Genomic DNA, 21009 nt, shown 5'->3' with positions numbered 1-21009 from the left:
CTAGCTGGCTATTTTGTACGTGCGGTGGTAGTGGTATAGTTGCTCAGTCGTGTCCAACCCTTGTGAACTCGTGGACGGTAGCCCGCCAGGCTCCGCTGTCCATGGGATTTCGCAGGCAAGAATACTGGAGTGGGCTGCCATTTCCTTCTCCATTTCACACATGGTAGAGCGTATATGTCAATGCTACTCTCCCGACTCGTCCTAGCCTCCCCTTCCCTCCCTGCGCCCCCATGTCCACTCTCTACATCGGCGTCTCTATTCCTACTCTGGAAATAGGTTCATCTTAAACTTCTGTGGAGGAAGAATTCTTTGCCAGCTGTGACAAGGTTACAGCACCTTGTTATACCAGCTCTCAGAACATAGCACTTTTCTAATCGATAGCGTGTATTATCAGTGTGATTAACTTGTATCATGATTTACTCTTTTTTCTTATATGCAAACTACATGAAGTCATGACTGTGTCCATGTTCTTCACCCTATATCTCAGAGCATTGCCGACTTTGGTGTGTTATACCTGTTTGACACAAGTTTGGGGGCTATTCCACAACAGAGGTTCTTGTTAGCAGTCAATTCGATCCATCACCCCAAATTCCCACCGTGGGGCTGGCATGGTCATTGGCCTAGTTTAGAGAAGCTACCCAAGGTCATGGAAGTGCCCCTGTTTCTCAAGTCTGCTGCCGGCACCAATTATACTGGGAATTAAGATTCACGAAGAGCACAGTCAGACTTTCTTCTCCTCCTGTTGGCATAACCTTGAAACCCACACTTCTGAAACTACTACATTATCTAGCATAGAACAAACAGTTATTTATAAACATTTCAGCTAGATTACAAATATATAATTATTGAACTGGATCAGGTTATAGGAGTGAAGATTCCATGGCTGACCATTTTCTTCTTGCTGATTTTTTTTTCTTTCGAGGAATGAGGTTATTTTCCCTTTTAGTGGAACAGTGTAACTCTGTAAATTATATGTTCACTATGTAGAATGCTTCTTAATTTGTGCTTATGAGTCCAACAAATATTGAGTGTGTCTACTCTCCAAACTTGAGAATTTTCTTGCTTATCCTCCCTTACTACTCGTTTCCTTTTTGTTTCTTTTTTAGATGGTTTATTTAATACTTTCTTTGATTTACTATATTTCCGTGTACTTTTGTTACTGCTGTTTTTTTTTTTACTTTCTTATGATTTATTTTCTTTTTTTTTACTTTCCTATGATTTATTTTCTTTCTATCACAAATATTTGCTATTTTCATTCCCCAACTACTGTAGGTTTTTTCTAGTACCTTTCTGCTTTACTTCTAATGTTGCAAATAGTTCTAACATGATTGTCATTCACATTTGTGAATAAATGAGCCCTTTTGATATTTACAGCAAAATAGACATATTTACTATATGCTACAATTGAAAGTCCTTCCCCTGGTTAACCTACTCTCCTGTCCATATCAAAATAGTGCTTGTTTGTTTTTTTTGTTTTTTTAAGAGAAATCATCATTAGTAATCCACGCATCATGAGTTATCTTGGATGTTAATGGAAAGGACACAGCACTGAATATATTTTCTGGAATTCTAAATGAATGAAAGAAGGCACAAACACTACGGTGTAGCAATTCTTAAGATGATTCTTTTTTAAATTTTCAAGGATTTTTTTTGTTTTTAATTAATTTATATTTTTATTGAAGGATAATTGATTTACTTGAAACAAAATGTAAACAGAATAAAATCTCAATTAGCATAATGTTATTTTCTGTTAATGAAACATACAGGCATTTTTATAATTCTGGCTTCTACCTGTTGTATTTATCAACTGTAAATATTATTATATGAGCTTTCTATTGTTTTCACAGAAACAAAGCTGATAGTTCTCCAGGACTCCAGTGCACACAGAGAAGGAAAATCTCTTGGTTCCAATTCAGGCTTCAAGGCTTTGTTTTGGTTTGTTTTATTTTCACAATTAGTTTTCATAGTTAAACTGTAAAGTTCTTTTTTTTTTTTAAAGATTTTTTTGGATGTGGATAATTTTAAAGTCTTTATTCAATTTGTTACAATATTACTTCTGCTTTTTTATGGTTTGGTTTCTTGGCCATGAGGCATGTGGGATCTTAGCATCCTGACCAGGGATCGAACCTGCATCCCCTGCCTTGGAAGGCGAACTTTTAACTATTGGACCCCCAGGGAAATCACTTTTATCAATTTATTTGAAATATATCAGCTCACCTTACTTTTAGAGTCAATAATCATAGCACTAAATCTCAGCAAACTCATTATTTAGCCCCTTAGTCTCAGAACTAGTCAATTGAGTATGTAGACCAGTAGGAAAGAATCTGAGCTTTCCACTCTCTTCCTCTCACTTGGTGGTTTGAAGATGAGTTAGAAAATTGGCAGTTTTAATCACTACTGTGCTGTGGTAAAACAAAGATGTGGAGGTGTCGATTGGAATTTGCTTTTCCTAGAAGTCATATTTACAATATTCTCTCATAACAAGAGGCTATACTTCAAAGGATGACAACTGCTTCAACTCACCATTATTCAGATAATTGGACAACTTATTTATTTTCTCTGAGCCTCAATTCTCTAACGTTTTAAAAGACTGAAAGGACTAGAAAGAATGTAAGTAATATATTAAGCACACTCATGCTCAACTAGTCAGTGCTCAACTAGTGATAGGTACCATTATCATTGATAAACAGCAGTTGTGTGCAGGTGTGTGTGTGTAAGCATCTTTAAAATCATCTCCACTTTTATCTTCTGTTGGCTTTGTCAATTCATATGAAACTGAAACAAATCCTAAGTGTCTATGACAACTATATTTACGACCAATAGCAATTCATATTGAACTCATATTTTGGGGTCAAGGCTAGGTACTTGATCTAGTTGGGAGATAAACACATAAGCCAAACCTACATCAGGACACATGCTCTGCTAGGGGTTACCCACCTTGGAGAAGGCAAAGAGGTTCTATAGACATATACAATCCAGCTGATTCACTTAGAAATCAGAAGGCCTGACAGCAGTGCCCTTTGATCACAGTAGCTGGAGATACAGGTTGGCATTTAGAAAAGTAATTGTTCACGTGTTCATTTATATGCCTAGATTAGTTTATTCAATATGTGCATGTCAATCTCAGAAAGCAGTGCGTTAAATGTACCTGGCTCCTCTAATTTCCTATTGGAAATCATTAAAATACCATATCAATGACCAGTTTATGTTAGTGGGGTCTATATCCAGTATGTTTGTGAAAACGAGCAGCTCATTCACTGTTTTAATTAATCACCATTTACCTTCCTGGGATCACTGTTTAAATTCTTAAGTCTTACTACGGAAAGTTGAAATTTTAACTTGGCAGGGTAGAATTATTTAGATGTGAACTCTTTCCAAACAGAAGCAAGAAGACCAGTGGGATTCTCTCTACTAGAATAAGGGTAAAGTGTTGTGTCTTCTGTTCACTGATGTAGCCCAAGTGCCTAAAATGGGTTTTGACAAACTATGACTCACAGAGCAAACCCAGCTTGCCTCTTGTTTTTATATAGTCCCCCATGCCACCCCTAGAATGGTTGTTACATTTTCAAGGGGTTGAAAAGAATCAAAAGAAGAAAAATATTTCATAACATGCGAAAATCACATGAAATGTTGATGCTCACAAATGTTTTATTGTAACACAGCCATGCTTGTTCATTTATGTACCATTTTTGTGTTACCATGGCTATTTCTGTGCTACCAAGGAAGAGTGACGTAGTTGCAACAGAATTAATATGACCCTGAAGCCAAGTATAATTACTATTTGATCTTTAACAGAAAAAAAAAAAAGCTGACCTCTAGTCCAGAGTAATACCCCTCCTTAACTTCTTTTAAAATCAGATACATTAAAATTTAACCCTTACTATATAGCACAAGGAACTCTGCTCAATATTCTGGAACAACCTAACTGAAAAAAGAACTCGAAAAAGAAGAGATACGTGTATACGTATAACTGAATCACTTTGTCATGCATCTGAAACTAACACAACATTGTAAATCAACTGTACTCCAACGTAAAATAGGAAGTTAAAAAATAAAATAAAATTTAACCCTCACAAATGTCTTTCCATAAGAGAAGTTTTAACTTTACATATAGCCCTAAGGCCAATCAGCAGATTATATGCTAGGATAGAGAGGCTCACAGTAATAAGTAGAAACACCATCGATGAGAACACAGGCTCAAGAGCCACCGTGCTTGGCTCAGACTTTGGCTCTAACCACTTACTAGCTGTGCCGCCGTGGGCAAAATGCTTAGCTGCCCTGTGCACCAGTTTTCCCATTTATAAAATGAGGCAAATGATGGTATCCATCCCTTAGGGCTATTATGAGCATTAAATAAGTTTGTGTTTGTAAAATGCTTAGAACATCATCTGGTATGAAGTAACTACTGTAACATATTTTTCACTGAATTTTTAAGGTAGAAAGTTGTGATAACTTAGAAATTAGCTAAGGTAATGAGCGAGCCCAATGTGTTCAAAATGGGGAAAAAGACAAAGGTGAGTTGAAATTTGAACATGTCCATTGTGGTCAGTAAGTACTCTGAGCCAGTGCAATGCACTAATATCTACTCTAACTGCCTTTTGATTGTAGGATATAACTATTTGTCTCCCACACCTGTGACATAATTCTGTAATCAATGGTCCTGTTTGAGATAATAAACAAATTGTATTCTGAATGGCTGAGTGACTTCTGATATGAAACTCTAACTACCTAGCAAGTTCTTATCTGAGGGTACCAAATGGACATAAAGGGAAGCAATGATTTAAAGGATTCATGGATACAAGATTAGTCTGCTTTGTTGAGGTTTTATTCAGGTCTTAGAAAGGGAACCGATGGAAAATATTATCCTACATTTAAACAAACACTTTCTAAGCACCAAAACCAGGAGTCAAAACTATGCCTTAAGGAATTCTAATGGCTTTTTAATCATTGCAAGTCATTTTAACAAATAGATAATTAGTACTCCTGATGTTTAAATAGATTTTTATATCAATTTATGTGAAATCTTTAAAAAGACTGAAGAAAGTGAATTCTTTATAAAGTAACCTTTTATCTTCTATAAAATATAATCTCTTGAAAACTATACTTCAATACAGGACTGTATATGGGACTGCAATAGCTTATAATTAAATATTCAAAAATATAATTATTTTTACAAATGCTTTTCTGTTACAGGTGTTTTCCTGGAGGAGGTTCAATGAATTTTTGCTATGTGCAACAGGAATCAAGATTAAAGAACATATTGGGAAAACGTAATACTGAGGCTTTCTTATTTTATAATCTCCATTCCTTCAACTTTCAGTAAATGTTTATTTAACTGTTACACTGTGGAAGGTGCAATGAAAATGTAAGAGGTCCAGTCCACTTTGATTTACTTGGGCCAATTACTAAATTATGCATAACAACTTTAAAAATACAAATAAAAAACTTTTGGGGGTTTCTTGCACTGAACTTGCACTCTAAGTTTTCAATATTTACTTTTTAATGCACTAAATGTTGCAAGTCATGCCACTTTATTAAATCTTTGTGCTTTAGAAGCCTTTAATAATAGCTATTCTAGAAACTTTTCCAAAAACTTCTGTGTTCCATTTCTTGTGATAAAGCGAAATAAAAATAACTAAGGAATAAGATTTCAAAATATTTTAATTTTTGTCCAATCATGTCCTGTGATCTTAAATTAGTTATGTGTATATTTGAATATAAGATAATGTCTCTTATTTTGTAATATCCTCAGTGCTCAGTTCGCTAAAATAAAATAGAATCTGAGTATAAATGGCATAATAAGAAAAACTAACAACTAAGACAAAATTAAATTAATTTGCATATTTATAAAGTCTCTATGCTTGGCTTGCTTTATTTTTTAGACTTAAAAAATTCCAAATTACTCAATAATTTAAAAATTTTAAAATATATATAATTATTATATTAATATTCCTACATTCTATAGAAGACATGTACTCTTAAGTAAATTCCTTTGAAGTTATTCTATTTGCTTGAATTTTGAACTTATTCCAATAGATTGGCCAGTTTTAATTTTTCAACTCCTTCTCTGAATTCAAGGAGCTCTTTCATACTTAAGACTTCAGAAACTAAAGGTGGATAAAAAGTAATAAATACAATGCCCTTCCATCCAATTGCCTTCAATAAAACTGATGCAATTTCAAAAATAATTATTTAACACATTTATCCCTCTGTTAAACTACATGTAAAGCTGAGAGAACATTTTTATATTCTGCTGACACTATAATAAATGGGCTGATATCATACTATTGGTTGCAACTTACAGCATTTTTGTCTACATTAAAGCTAAGGTCTTGGTGATTATTCTTGCATTCTTTCTGTGAATTAAAATTAGAATAATGTAATTAGTCCCCCAAATTAAAATGCTACAGTTACTGATAATGGAACAAAGTCTAAAATTATATTACTTTGAGATCAACAATAGGTTCACATGAACTGTTTTCCAGATCTGCTTTTTAAGGAAAATACAGTCTCCTTCCTGTTGCGGAAGTATCAGATTCTTGCAGCATCCATGACACTTGTAAGCATTCAGTGGTCAGACGGCACTACATATCCTTCAAATGATATGGCCCAGTGAAGCTGGACTGTGTGGTCACGAAGCCAGGCAGCCTGGTATGTCAGCCATCCACCACGACAGCCAGAAGGCCCCAGCTGGCATGCTGAATCCAGACTAAGGTGAGAAATGGATTTTTCATTTTGAAAGTCAGTTCTTCTAACACTGAAACCTAGGACGTATTTATCAGGTAAATGTGCATTGAGGACTTTAGGCTTATTTATTGGGTCAAATGTATAATTCTCATTCCCCCCAGTTACGCTTAGGACAAGTTAAATCTTAATTTTATTTTCCTTCTGGGTTTCTGAATTTATACTAGATAGTACAATTTTAAAACATATGAATACATGTGTGTTCAGGACTATAACTGAATATGTAAGATATATGCTAAATTAAGTATACCTGTAAGTTGTTTAAAAGTCAAAAAAGTTAAAATAACAGAATATTGATCACCAATGTTCCTTGGTGTGGTGACATTTGCCTATCACATTAAATTTACCAACTTGATCTTTAGACAAATGGGAACTCTTACAAAATAAAAATACATTTCAAGTCCTAGTTGTCATTTGGACTTCTGTATTCACTATTCAAGCACAAGAGTTTGGATTCTTGCTTGTGTTATTGTCTTTCTTGTGTTATTTTCTGACACTACAGGTTATTAATTTATTTCTTACCAATATTAGAAAAATCAATTTACAAGATTTCTAAGTTCAAGATTTCCCATGCCTCCCGTGGGCCTCACATGATCACCATTGCTCCCTAAACAACAGTAGAGTATATCTTTCAGTTTCCTAAACTTCAGTTACCCAGGTCTGGTAGACACATCATGATGGAAAAAATAAACCTTTAATTCCATAAGGGTGCAGAAAGTGGACCCCATCTTCCAGACATCCTTCGGAGTGGGAAAAGGCCATGATGGATTCTTAAACCGTGTACTTTCTAACACAGCACTTAGTGGATGAGACTGGGGTACTTGGCATCTGGACTCATGATGTTTTATCCTAACATCTCAGTTCTATCCTAGAAACTGAGAAGACACTGCTTCTTTTCTAAAAAGAGAAAGCAACCCTCTGCGAGGGCTCATTAAAAAGGGTTTTAAAATTGGAGCCAATAAAACAGGATTGTCAATTCTTACAGTCTTTTTTTTTTTTTTTTTTAAATCTCAGCAGCATTTTAAAAAGGCATTGTTTTTCTCTCTCCCCTTGGACAGGAAATCCCACTTTCAATACACACATGGGACATATTCCAAATAGCAACAACAGCAACAATTCTCCAACTCCTTTGTGACTTCAGAGCAGGCGCACAGACCTAACTGCAGCTAGATTAACTACTCCTCTTCTCAGTTTTCAACTGTGCTCCCCTTTGACATGGGAGCTACTAGGCAGGATTCACTCTCCCTCCCTGAAATCTCTTGCTTGGCTCTCCTTTAAAAGTGAAAAGGATAAGGTGTTTTTTTGTTTTTGTTTTTTTTTCACAAGACAGAAAAGTTTGTCTGGGTGATGCCAGTATTTCCAAGAGCAACCCTAAAAGACAAAGCCTTTTAGAACTCTAACCTCCAACGGGGGCAAACCCCAAACAAACAAAAAAATAACTTGAGTTGTAGGAATGAGTGAAAAGCTTGTCTTCTGGAGTTATCCCCTGGCACTTCTGCTCGCCCGAAGCAGGGAAGGGGTGGAGTGGGCGGGGGTACTGCTCATCACAGGATCCTTTTCCTTAAGCCAAGCCTATTTTGAGAGGTAGAGGGAGGACTGGGTAGGAAGATTTCCCAAGCTGTATTTCCAATGGCCCGGACCTTTGGTCCCACCTAGCCTGTCAATTTCATCCCAGGAGCCCATTTTCCTCTCTGCGGATACTGAGAATGTGGACTTTCTGGCAGTCGGGGATGCACTGAGGCCAGTTTCCCGTTGACCTTTCAGGGACTCTGAAATCAACTCCCTCCCCCCGCCCCCCCGTCTGAATTGTTTGTTTTCGGTTGTTTTCAGCCTGCAGGAACCTCCTGTTCAGCACACCCCTCTCCCCCTCCTCTGCCCTCTCGCCTCCCTCCGGCCTCTCGGGCTCCCCCCCACCCGCCCCCACCACCTTTGTTGTCTCATACCTGCTGGCCAGGCTCTGCCTGCAGTGCTGCCTGAAGGGCATCAGGTGGTAGTTCATGGCGTCCAGCAGCAGCTTCTGGCAGACCGGGTCGGTGCGCATGAAATCCACCGACTGGACCCGCTCCACCAGCTCGGGGGCCGGGATGAGCGCGAAGCGGAGGCGCTTCATGAGGTCGGGCGCATACTGCATGCGGGTCTCGCGGTCGTGCTCCAGCCAGAGCACGGACATCTGGAAGAGCGCCAGCTCCGACTCCACGGGGGGCGGCAGCGAATCCAGCAGGGCGCGCATCTCCTCGAAGTTGAGCAGCAGCACATCCTCCACCAGGTACTTGTTGGCCAGCTTCTTGGTCTCCTCCAGGCCGTGCAGCGCGGCGATCTTGCACACCTGCTTGTAGTTCTGCACCGAGATCTGGTCGTTGAGGAACTGCACACAGAGCTTGGTGACCTGGGGGATGTGCAAAATCTTGCTGACCGACAGCACCTCTTCCACCGTGTCCAGGGAGAGGGTCACGTTGGCCGTGTAGAGGTACTCCAGCACCAGGCGCAGCCCGATGGACGAGCAGCCCTGGAGCACCAGGTTGTTGATGGCCCGGGGACTGGTCAGCAGCTTGTCGTCGGGGGAGGAGGATGGAGTGCCGGGCTCCTCCTGCGCTGGCGGCGGCGGCGGCTGCTGCTGCGGCGGCTGCTGCGGTGGGTCCTTGGGGGCCCCCAGGCCGTCCTGGCTGCCGACCCCTCCCCCGAGAGGGGGGTGACTGGAGAAGAGCGATCGGAAGTACTGCGAGCAGGAGGCCAGCACGGCCTTGTGGCAGTGGAACTGCTGGCCCTGGGCCGTCAGGGTCACGTCGCAAAACAGCTGCTTCCTCCACAGCAGGTTGAGGCCGTGCAGCAGGTTGTCGCTGTGGCTGGGGTCGAAGGTGGAGGTCCGGTCCCCGGATCTGGACATGGCGAGCTGCCTCGGCGCACCTGGCTTTAAACCCGCCTCCGACCTGGCAGACAGGGGTGGGGGATGGGAGGGAGGTGAGCAGGGTGGTGGTGGGGGGGTGGGGTGTGGTCGGGGTGGGGCAGGGTATGGAGGGGAGGGGAGGGCGAAGAACCACCGTCAGTGCTCAGCTCAGGTCTCCGGACGGACCCGACCCTAGGAGGCAGGTCTGAAGGTGCTGGATCCGTGAGCACCCCCCCTCCGCCCCCCGGGGCCCTCTCTGGGGGTCCGGGCGCCCTCTCCGCTCCCCGCTACTCCTCTCTCCGCGACCCCCACACTTGGTCCCTCACTTTTCCTAAAACCACCCGGGCTCGGCTCTCGGCGGCGACAGCGATGGCTGCAGCGACGGCAAAGTGGCGGCTGAGGCCGAGACACCTCGTGGGCTCGTGTCCATGCCGGGCCGGGGCGGGAAGAGGCCGGGGCGTGGGGAGCCCGGGGGACCCCCAAGAGCGCAGAGGCGACCGTCGACGGAGCTTCCAGGTCACCTCGGCGCCCGCAGCTTTGCGTTTCGCAGTTGGTCCAATTTTGGGGGTGGGTGGGTGGGCAAGGGGGCCCGACAAGCGTGCGGGAACGGGGGCGATCCTTAGCCCTCCAAACGCTGGGAACCCCTTCGATTATCCGCGCTGCCCCGAGAAACTCCCGGGCTAATAGTCTGCGGGAGCAGATAAAGCCCTTTCTTCTCCCGGGAAAGTGCAGCGGAGCGCGGTGAGGACCAGCTCAGTGGACTCGGCAGAGGCGGGAGCTGTCCTTATCAATTCTAGCTCATTTCCCTCACCCCGGCCCTGCCTGCTTCTCTGCTTTCGCAAACTGTTGGCTTTCCCCGTCACCACTCAGTTTTGCTAATTTTTCAGAGACGCCTTTAAACCTGGCAGGAGAATCCCTCCAGCCCCCAACCCCCGAGATCCCCCCACCCTCCTCGCATTTTTAAGCGCGCAAGTTCGGGCGTGTGTCTCCCCTTCTCCGGCTGGGCGGCCCCGAGGAAGATGAGGAGGGAGGAAGTGGGACCACTGGGATGGATTAAGGGCCAGAGCCCGCAGGCCTGGTGGGATTCGCGTGGACGGTTCTCCCTCCAGGGCACGAGGCGCAGTGGCTTTAACTCCTGGAACTATGAGAAGTTCAAGTGTACCGGCAGGTGTTGGGGGAGGGGTGGGGGCTGTCCGATGGTGGGGGGGCGGGGTCTCTGCCTCCCACCCAGCATCGCCGCCCGAAGCCGCCGCTTCCTTTTGAGTCCCTGGGTGCAGCCCCCGGCGGCCCCCCACTCGAGCACCCCCACTCCCCACCCCCCCCCCAACCCGGCCCTGGAACTACTTCTGTAAAAAGTCTGAGCCGCCCGCATCTCGGCGGAGGAGGGCAGGAGGTGGGGGAGGCGAGGCGAAGTCGATACGCCGGGTCCTTAACCTCTAATTGCACCTTCTAGGGCTGAGCAGAAAGGGGCCCTCTCTGCCCACATCCCGCCTGCGCGCCCGGGAGACCCGCCGCCGCCGCCGCCGCCGCCGCCCGGCTCCGAGGGATCCCGCCGGACCGGCCCCTTCCACTGCGGCTCACTCTGCCCTGCCTGGCGCCAGTCCTGGATCGCCGGCTTCCTATTTCCACCGGACTGGGCTTCTCTCCACTCACTTTATCATCCCGTTCCAGGTGGACCCTAACCTCCCGCGAGCTCCCTCCCCCAGAAGCACCCGCCCCCCACCAAAGATGCGCCCCCCCCCACCCCCCAAAGCGCAGGCTCTCCAAAACACCTCCCAGAGTCTCTCCCTTGAAGTGGACCCGGTCATACCTCCCTCTCGCTCTCCCCGCTTCGTTGTCTCCCCCCCAACCCCCACCGCCACATCTTTTCCTGTTCCCCTTCCTTCTTGCTCTCCTCGTTTGCCTTTCCCCCTCATCTGCTTATTTCTTGCAATTGGAGTTTTATTCTTTATGAGCGTTTGCCACACAGCCATCCCCCCCACCCCTCTGAAAGACTCCCTCCCCGGCCCTCCCCCTCTCCAACAACCCAAAAGACAGAACAAAATACACACAAGGCAGACACAAGGCCAGAAACTTACCTGCTTTCAACCAGCTGCAAAGTCAAGGCTCACTTAAGCTCCCCCCCAAAAATCAATTGTCCTTCCTTTTTAAAGGTTTGCTCTCTCCTTGGGAGGGGGGTGGGAAACACCTTCTGGTTCCCAACTCCAGGCAGTCACTCTTTACAATTTATTTTGTCGTACATCATTTGATCACCATGAATTAGCAACAGCAAGAAAATGTAGGAGAGGGAGAAAAGAGAGAAAGAGAGGGAGAGAGAGAGGGAGAGAGAGAGGGAGAGTGAGAGAGGGAGCAGAGCTTTCTGCAAGAGAAGAAGAAGAAAAAATGTACGTGTGACAAATTATGCTACCAAGAAACAACACATCATTATCCTTGGGCCTGGGGCTCAGTGAGTCGTAACGAGAGTAATAGGAAATCCACGGTTGGGGAGAGAAACGGTCGTGCTTGGCCAGTAGAGAGAGACCATACAGGGGGATGGATGCTGGAGAGACTCGCAAAATTATGGCTCAAGGCTATTGTAAAAATTGTCGAGCGTAAATGACTGCGATTTCAAACATCTTTGGAAGAAAGAAGGGGAAAAAGCGAGCCCCCCTCCCTCCGGCTCCCTCTCTCTCCCTCTCTCTTCTCTCTCTCTATAAAGAACCGTCAAGTTTTAGTGCGCATTGCTAATTAGTCAATTTCTCTCTGCCTTCACAGGCTGGCGACTTCGCTGCTGAGCTGAAACTGCTAATTTCTGTGACCAGCTTTTTTCTTAGCTGTGATCTGGATGAATGAGTAGCTGTCTCACAGAGATGACAAAAATAAACTCTAATCCCCCCCAAAATTTCCACTACATCTTTCTCATGCATAGATTTATGATCTTCAAGCACTCTGTGCAATATGCAAACTTTTTGTGTCTGTAGATGTGCTGTTGTTTCCAGATTTCTCTACATTCCTGCTTTTCCCTTTCATTCTGCCCCCCCCCCACCCCCCTACACTGGGAAATGCAGAAACCGTCTGATCTCAAAGTCTGCCAAGATGCCACTTTATAGTATCTTGGTGTTTGGGGTTTGGGTCTGACTTGGAAGTCAGGAGTCCTTGCCTAAGAACTGAGTGGCTGAGTGTACAGCGGGGGTGGGGGGAAGTAGACAGAATAGAGGACAGCTCTTCGCTTTACATTTGCTTCCCTGCATTATTGAAGCTTTATGATCTTGTTGGAAAACATATTTTCTCCATCATTTTGTCGGGTTATACAACCATCTCGGAACTTCTCTGTCAGCTCTTCAGCAGGAAGGGTTCAAAAGTCACTTAATTTTTTTAATTGGAAAATTATCCTATTGTCAGATTTGCCTTTCAATTAGGAGTCTTTGATTTGCAGGAGCTGGAATCAAGTGCTAGGAGAGCCAGCTGCAATTTCACAAATGTAACCTTTAAACTTTGGAGCTCGTCTGATATATAAGGTCGATCACAGAGAGCTCACATTTTTGACCCTGCTTAGCATGCAAAATGAACCCCAGCATGACTCTGGAATTTTAGCTGTACCAGAGATTCATGTGCGTTTTGGTAGAGGACGTGTTCTCTTAGACTTATCTCATGATGTATTGCGCCCTTACATTTATAGCCCTGCATTTTGGTTGTCAATGGGGGCTGGAGGTGTCCAAGAAAGAAAGGGGAAAAAAAAGAAGCAGGAAAAGGAAGGTAGGTATGCCCTTGAAGAAAATGAACATGGAAGAAAGCTGGATCTCAGTTAAATTGAGTTTTGCTGGCTATTAAATATATGAACATGATTCATTCTAACTGATATGTGCTCTGATTAGTAAACATATTAAAATACACATCAGGGTACCACCAAAATCCTGCCTTTTAACCTTCCCCTTTGATTGGTAAAAGATGAAAGACACCTGCTTAAGGGAGGGGAAAACCTGAAAATTCTTTGGTTCAGAAATCAGGAGTTTCCCACTTACAATGATCAACATTAATATGCACATGGGATATTTACTCTTAAATAGACTAGGCAGGATCCAACCCAAGCGCTTATCCCTCACAAGGGTCTTTCTTTATCAATAGCCTAGGTTATTTGAGAGCAAGACTACTTTTTTCAATCTTGCTGAGATGCTGTGTTCTCATAGTCATATTTACAATAAAAAAGCCCAAATACATGATAAGATAATAGAAAAGGATTTTTTTTATTAGAGCAGGGAAAGGAAAGAACAGATTATCCAAATCTTCTGGCCTTACTATTTTTTTTTAATTTCTCTTATATAGTAGATCTTGAATAGGAAGACTGTGTAACTGTAATATAGTGCCTTTTGGGGGTTCTGTTTCATTAGCAGTTAAAGTTATCAAGTGTGTGAAGTGTCACCCAACTCTCAGACACTAAAAGTATAATTTTTAATGGTATGCTTTTGATGTTGATCTTTTATGAGCTTCCAATGACATATTTGGGACTAAACCCAAAGGCAAATTAAGAGTATTGATCACTTAAATTATTGCCATCTTTCCATTTTATCATAAGGGAATTAGAAATTAAGGTATGTTTTCTAGACCTTGCAGTATCTTAATTTTGAATTTCTGTATATATGTATATATATTTACTGGTGGGCTATATTGATCACTAATTATGATTACTAGGACTTCTGCCATTTCCAAACAATAGAATAGTAACATTTCAAAAATTTTAACTACCTATAATTTCAATGCTTATTTAACAACTTGGGTAGAAGGGAAAGGGGGTGGTTAGGGATTGCAGTTCTTAAACAGCTGTTGAAATGGTTAGGCTGCTTTCTTCTGGATTTTGAAGTTACACTATTTGAGAATGTTTTAAATTCAGAGAAAAATTACAATTATGGCTTTTTTGTAAGCAATTAAAAAAAGAATATTGATAATAATAAAATCCGTTCACAATCTGTATGTAAACTAGTGTTTCTATCGTGTACATTACACACATCCAATATCTTGCCCTGGCTTTGGCTGAAATTATTGCAGAACTCACAAATGATATGACACTATTTACAATAAATCCCGTTATGAGAGATTCAATTTGCAGCAATCAGATGCTAGCTACTAAGCGATTGTAAGTATTTGAATTTTATCCTACTTCACTGTTCAACGTACAGAAATTGCATCTGTGTGTTTGATCTGTCCTGCTGAGCACTACCAGCAGCTTGCATCTCTGCCACTATTGTTTTTAAAATGGCAGGAAGGACGTGACTAGTCAAGAGCACTCAGCGGGATGGATTCCACATGGCTTAAGAGGAGCCAGAATTGTCTTACAAAAAAAATTAAATATGATCATGTAGTCATCTAATTCAAGCAGTCTTCGGTACTTCAACAGAATTATCAAATTTATTAATCAGTGAATCTGCATTTAAACTATGTACAGTGGAAAGATGCTGAGACTGCTGGCACTGAGCAGTCTAACGAGAGCTACCACCAGCTCTGAGCAGGCTGGTCAGCCTTTACGGTAGCAGGGACCCAGGTGACTCTGTGGTTCTTGTTGCTCAGGGCCATTTTACCTCACTGGGTGAACTCAAGTTTCTCTTCAAAGCAGATCAAGAAGTGTTTTTCTGCCTAACAGGAGGGGACATCCACATTGAAACTTTCTCTCCTTCTTGCTGCCTAACAGGAAGGGACATCCACATTGAAACTTTCTCTCCTTCTTGACTTCTTTGCTTAAGATGTATGAGTCGTCTTCCAATTATTTAAACACCAAAATCTGGCCTCTCTGGTGTATCTTTCAGTTAATAAATACTACTTCCTGTGACCTGACTTTTCAGACTGCCACCATGGGAAGACAAGTAGAGATACTATTCCATTTTATAATAAAACTGAGGAGGGAAGGACCTCTTGATTCCCCAAAGTCAAGGAGTGGCAAAACCCAGACAAAACTCGTAGGTTTCTATTATTTTGTTTTAAATCTCCAGTAGATGTGGCCAGAGATGTCACAAAACCATCAGCATCAAGAAGCTTATTGAAAAATAAAAACTGAAATAAACAATAAAATATAGTGCTATGGACGAGCACGTAATCAAAAGCCAGTGGTTTACTATGGCCCCATGGTCAAACCCAGCTCCTTGGCCAGCATCCTGAGATCCAGAATCTAGTTCAAGCACTGCTGGGAAGTCTGCTATTAGCTGTTTTCTGAACATGACCTGCTTTCAACCACAGTGCCCATACTTAGGTTGTGTCCTTAAAAGAGACCTTGCATGCTAAGTTGCTTCAGTCGTGTCCGACTTTGCAACCCTATAGACTGAAGCCCGCCAGGCTCCTCTGTCCGTGGGATTCTGCAGGCAAGAATATTGGAGTGGGTGGCCATTTCTTTCTCCAGAGGATCTTCCTGACCCAGGGACTGAGCCCATGTCCACCTGGGAAGCCCTTGGTTCTCTACATACAGAAATTCTGCCTAGCTCTCAAAATTAAACTCAGATTTCTGTCTGAGGCAGAACTTTTCTTGGCAACCTCAAGCAGCATAATAATAGCTAATACTTACTGAGCTTATTAGGGGCTTCTCTTGTGGCTCAGTGGTAAAGAATCTGCCTGCCAATGCAGGAGATGCAGGTTTGATCCCTGAGTCAAGAAGATCCCCTGGAGAAGGAAATGGCAACCCACTCCTGTATTCTTGCCTGGGAAATCCCATGGATAGAGGAGCCTGGCAGGCTAGAATCCAAAGGGGTGCAAAGAGTCGGACACGACTTAGTGGCCAAGCACAAATACACACATTGAGCTGATTACTCATATAGTGGACCCTGATCTAGTCTGAATCCTTTAGATGTTTATTTTCTTAATTCTCTTGCTAATCCTGGGACAGTATGGTAGATTATGAGATTGGCCCCAATCTCCATCCTTCCCTGTATAAACACCCCATAATAATGTGGCTTGGCTGATCTTCCCATCAAGAGTGGAGTCTATTTCTCCACCGTTTGAATACGAGCTGGACCTGTGACTTGCTTCAACCAATAGAATCTGCCAGGAATGACTTTGTGCCAGCTCCAAATCTGAGCCTCGAGAGGCCTTGTATGTATATATATATATATAACGAGAATAATTGCTTTTCAGTGCTGTGTTAGTTTCTGCTGTACAGCAAAGTGAATCAGCCGTATGTGTAGATGTGTTGCATCCTTCTTGAGTCTCCCTCTCACCAGCCCCCATGCCACCCTTCTAGGTCATCACGGAGCACCTTGCTGAGTTCCCCATGATACGGCCACTTTCCACTAGCCATTTATTTTACTCATGGTAGTAAGTATGTGTCAAGGCTACTTTCCCAGTTCGTCCCACCTTTCCATTTCCCCCAATATCAACAAGTCCTTTCTCTGCATCTGCATCTCTATTCTTGCCTGGCAAATAGGTTCATCTGTACCATTTAGAGACCTTGTATATATTTCAACTCTCCCTCTCTGAACCCTGACAGCTGCCATGTGCAAAAGCCCAGGTTAGCCCATGGCTGATGAGATACCACGTGGATGGAGCCATTCCCAGCTGACCTGATGACCCAGCTCAGCTGTGTGGCTGAACTCAGCCAAGACGGAAGAACTAACATAACCCAAATTACTGACCCACACAACGCTGGGCTAAATGAATAACTGCTGTTCAAGCCATTAGTTTTGGGGGTGATATACTTCATAGCAAAATTAGCTGATCAAGAAAGTTTCTATTACCATAATTTTACCAATGAAAAAATGAATTGCAGAGAAATCAAGTGAAGTTTTCAGGCTCACAGAACATTCCAAAGGTAGTGCTGCAATTCAGACCCCACAATCTGACTCCAGAGATGAACCAACCTGTGCGGTGTGTTGGTCACTCGGTCGTAGCTGACTCTGTGCAACCCCTGGCCACACACGAAGTGCCTGCCTCTTGTGACCTATATTTATTCATTCACTTATCAATATGTTAAGTATTTATTATACACCAGACAGTGTGGTTAACATTGAAGATACAATGATGAATAAAACAGAATCCTTGCCCTCAAGGGGCTGATGATCTAATGGAGGAGACAGGCAGGTAAATTACTCACATCAAGTGAATAATTACAATTGTGATAATTGAATAATCACGTGTGATGAACTACTGGAGCAGAAAGGAGCAGGCTCCTAACTTCCTTCTAATACCTGTTATCTGTAATATTCTTTTGACATTTATTATTTACTTCTTTGTGTTCTTAGTTACTAATTTAAGAAAACATATTTTATGGTCTCAGCTAGATTATTAGTTTCTAGGGTAGAAATAGCCTAATGCCTGACAAAATCTCCCATGGTGCATGGCTCTGTATCTTGCCCATAGTAGATATTCAATAAATATATCGATGGACTATGAAAGGTAAATTTTCAAATTTATCAGGGTAACAGAAGAAAGAACAAGGAGGTATTTCATAATCAAAGAGCGTGTTGACCATTTAACTGAAGTGGTGCCTCTCAATCTCTTGATTATACTGATCTGTTGTCTAAATATTAATAAAATCTTTATAATATTGTGAAATAAACAATTTTCTCAGCACATAGATAAGCAATTGATGTGACCTTAGTGAGTGCTTCTCTCAAATCCTTCACTTGTGGCAACCATCACTCAACAAATTGCTCTAAATACTTGAAGAGAGTTGTCACTTGCATGAAAATATCTAACTACTAAACATAGGTAGGGGCTGCCCTGGTATCTCAGCTAGTAAAGAAATCTACCTGCAATACAGCAGACCCTGTTTCGACTTCCGGGTCAGGAAGATCCCCTGGAGAAGGGGTGGGCTACTCACCCCAGTATTCTTGGGCTTCCTTGGTTGTTCAGATGGTGAAGAATCTGCCTGCAGTGTGGGAGACCTGGGTTTGACCCCTGGGTTGGGAAGATCCCCTGGAGAAGGGAAAGGTTACCCATTCCAGTATTCTAGCCTAGAGAATCCCCATGGACAAAGGAGCCTGGGGGGCTACAGTCCATAGGGTTGAAAAGAGTCGGACATAACTGAGTGACTAAGCACAGCACAGTACAGCAAACATAGGCAGGAAAACACCATTTTCCTAAGCCTAGATTCTGGAAGCAAATCACCTGCTTTTGAAACCTAGCTCTGTCTCTTTCCATGTGTGCCACTTTGGGCAAATAACCTCTCTCTGCCCAGTTTTCTTAACTTGAAAATGGGGATAATCTATGTAGCACAAACTTTCTAGGGTTTTATCATGCTTAACTTTTTGTAAATATTTGTGAAAATGCTCACTTAGACACATAGTGTCATGCGAATGTTTGTTTAATAAAAAATAAGCATATGTAGCTACAGACTTTTTTCTTTTCTTTTCTTCCTTTATTTTTATTTTTCCTTTTTACGTTCTCTCTTCTGCATATTATGTCTAGTGTTCCACAAAATACTGGATGGTGGAAGGAGTAGAAAAAGATCAACTTTTCTAAGGCAATGATTGCAATGATTCATGATGCTATTCAAGAAGCTTTAATGAAAGAACTACTATTTTTGACTTTTCATTTGAGATATTTTATGGAACAGTTTGTTTACCTGTAGTTTTCAAAGTCATCATTCTTTTATCTTTGGGGATGTTTGTCATTGTATATGAATACATGTTTTGAGTAATCGAGATTCTAAAAAACTAAGGCTATTCACTAATTGTTCAGTCACTAAGGTGTGTCCATCTCTTTGCGACCCCATGGACTGCTGCATGCCAAGTTCTTTTGTCCTCCACTATTTAATGATTGGCGGCAGAATATATTCCTGATTCTGAAAAGTACCTTTTTGGGGATAGGTTTTTATGCCAGTGACTGGGATGAGAGAGGATGTTATTGCATTTCAGGTTCTGTGTTTCATATTACCTGTGACTCTGGACAAATCACTTTTCTTCTCTAGGTCTTAGTTTTCTCATATTTGGAGAGAGCATATCCTGCATCTAATTACTGTGTAGGTTTGTAGTGAGGGGAAATAACTAGAGTGAATGGTCCCCAAAGAACAATAGGGAATGTTCCTAGTGACTTGTGGAATAAGATGAAGATTTAGATAATAGGAGAAGAAAAAATTCTTCACCCCTTCAAAATTACCCAAAGGCCTGGGACCAGAGGCATTTACTCAATCATCTTTGTGGAAGTAGTCAGATGAAAACAACAAGTCAAAAACTGAATGTATTTTGAGTGTATCAACAGAAATCGTATTAGGTACATTCACAAATAAATTCTTTTGTATGCATCAAAAGTTTTCAAAGAGTTGGAGTTTATGAACAAGTATTTATTTTTCTGTAGAAATGTTGTATTTCGAATGTTCATTAAGGGAAAGCATGGAACACTTTCTTTATAAGCAAAACAATGCATCTTTATCATAAAGAGTTATCATGCAAATTTGCAAATTATTCTAATCACCTTTTCCATCCTCATTTTTCTTTTACTTGTGGCAATATTTTATTTTCTTTCTCTTATTAATTCTTAAAAACACAGGTGTGTATTGCTGTGTTGGAATATTTACCAGCCCACTGAAATTTTTTGTAGTTAATAGAGAAAAATGACCTAAGTTTCTTAATCAAATACCTTTATGCCTAATCATTAATTATTAGTGTATCATTTCAAGGACATACTATCTTGACTGAGTCCAGGTTTTCCTTAAAGATGAGCTGTTTATATATTGAAATATTTATTCTGCTCTCAGCTTCCTCGATATCAGTGTAAACTTCCCCAGTTTTCCATTTTCAGTATAGTATTTCTCTATTGCTTTGTCTAACCCTTTTCTCTATACACTCCTGATTCCTCCATCCCACCCTAGTATACCCAACCCTATTTCTAATTATATTATGTTTGTTTTATTATAAAACATTTCATAGTATTTCAGTAAAACTGTTCAAATTCTATGAATTAATATTGTTTTGTTGTTGAAGAACTGTCTGACAGTTTGGATAAACTTAGGGAGTCTGTTGGCTTAGGTGACAAATAATTAAAGAATTCTGCTGGGTATTTCATCTTATTTGTTAAAGAAGCTGACTAACTAAAGGATATGTTTTCTCAAAAGCTGATAAAAACATGCAGCCATTGCTAATACAGCCCAATAAATCTGAATTGGGATTCACATCAGTGGTAAAGAATTTGCCTGCAATGTAGGAGATGTGATTTGGATCCCTGGGTGGAGAAGATCCCACAGAGAAGGAAATGGCAACCTACTCCAGTATTCTTGCTCGGGAAATCTCATGGACAGAGGAACCTGGCGGGTTACAGTCCATGGGGTTGCAAAAGAGTTGGACATGACTTGATGTGTAAGCAACAGGAACAAATCTGAATTACAATCTTTTCATTTTGCCTTTACCTCTTATTGAGCTCAACAATAGAACTAATTTAAATTCTCTGAGGGGACTTAAATCCCACCTGCAAGAATATTTTGTCTAGTT

At 41.9% G+C, this 21009-nt stretch overlaps 1 protein-coding gene and 1 long non-coding RNA gene across 2 annotated transcripts in view; one reads left to right on the top strand and one right to left on the bottom strand.

Annotated features, from left to right (window-relative positions):
- The window catches only part of KLHL14 (kelch like family member 14), a 111512-nt gene extending 101490 nt beyond the window's left edge, over positions 1-10022 (bottom strand). The window contains exons 1-2 of the mRNA XM_018039795.1: positions 9955-10022; positions 8688-9671 (exon numbers count right to left, since the gene is read on the bottom strand). Of these exons, the coding sequence (XP_017895284.1) occupies positions 8688-9628 (941 nt within the window). The 5' untranslated portion in view covers positions 9629-9671; positions 9955-10022. The remainder of the gene's footprint in view (positions 1-8687; positions 9672-9954) is intronic.
- LOC108633811 lies at positions 8915-14567 on the top strand. The gene is made up of 3 exons (XR_001917189.1): positions 8915-9010; positions 11082-11299; positions 12383-14567. It is a non-coding gene; the product is annotated as an uncharacterized LOC108633811 (long non-coding RNA).

Source organism: Capra hircus, chromosome 24, assembly GCF_001704415.2.
Source record: "Capra hircus breed San Clemente chromosome 24, ASM170441v1, whole genome shotgun sequence".
In the NCBI taxonomy this organism is placed as follows: Eukaryota; Metazoa; Chordata; class Mammalia; order Artiodactyla; family Bovidae; genus Capra; species Capra hircus.
The sequence above is the reverse complement of the archived record's forward strand: the minus strand, read 5'-3'. Positions and strand labels throughout refer to the sequence as shown.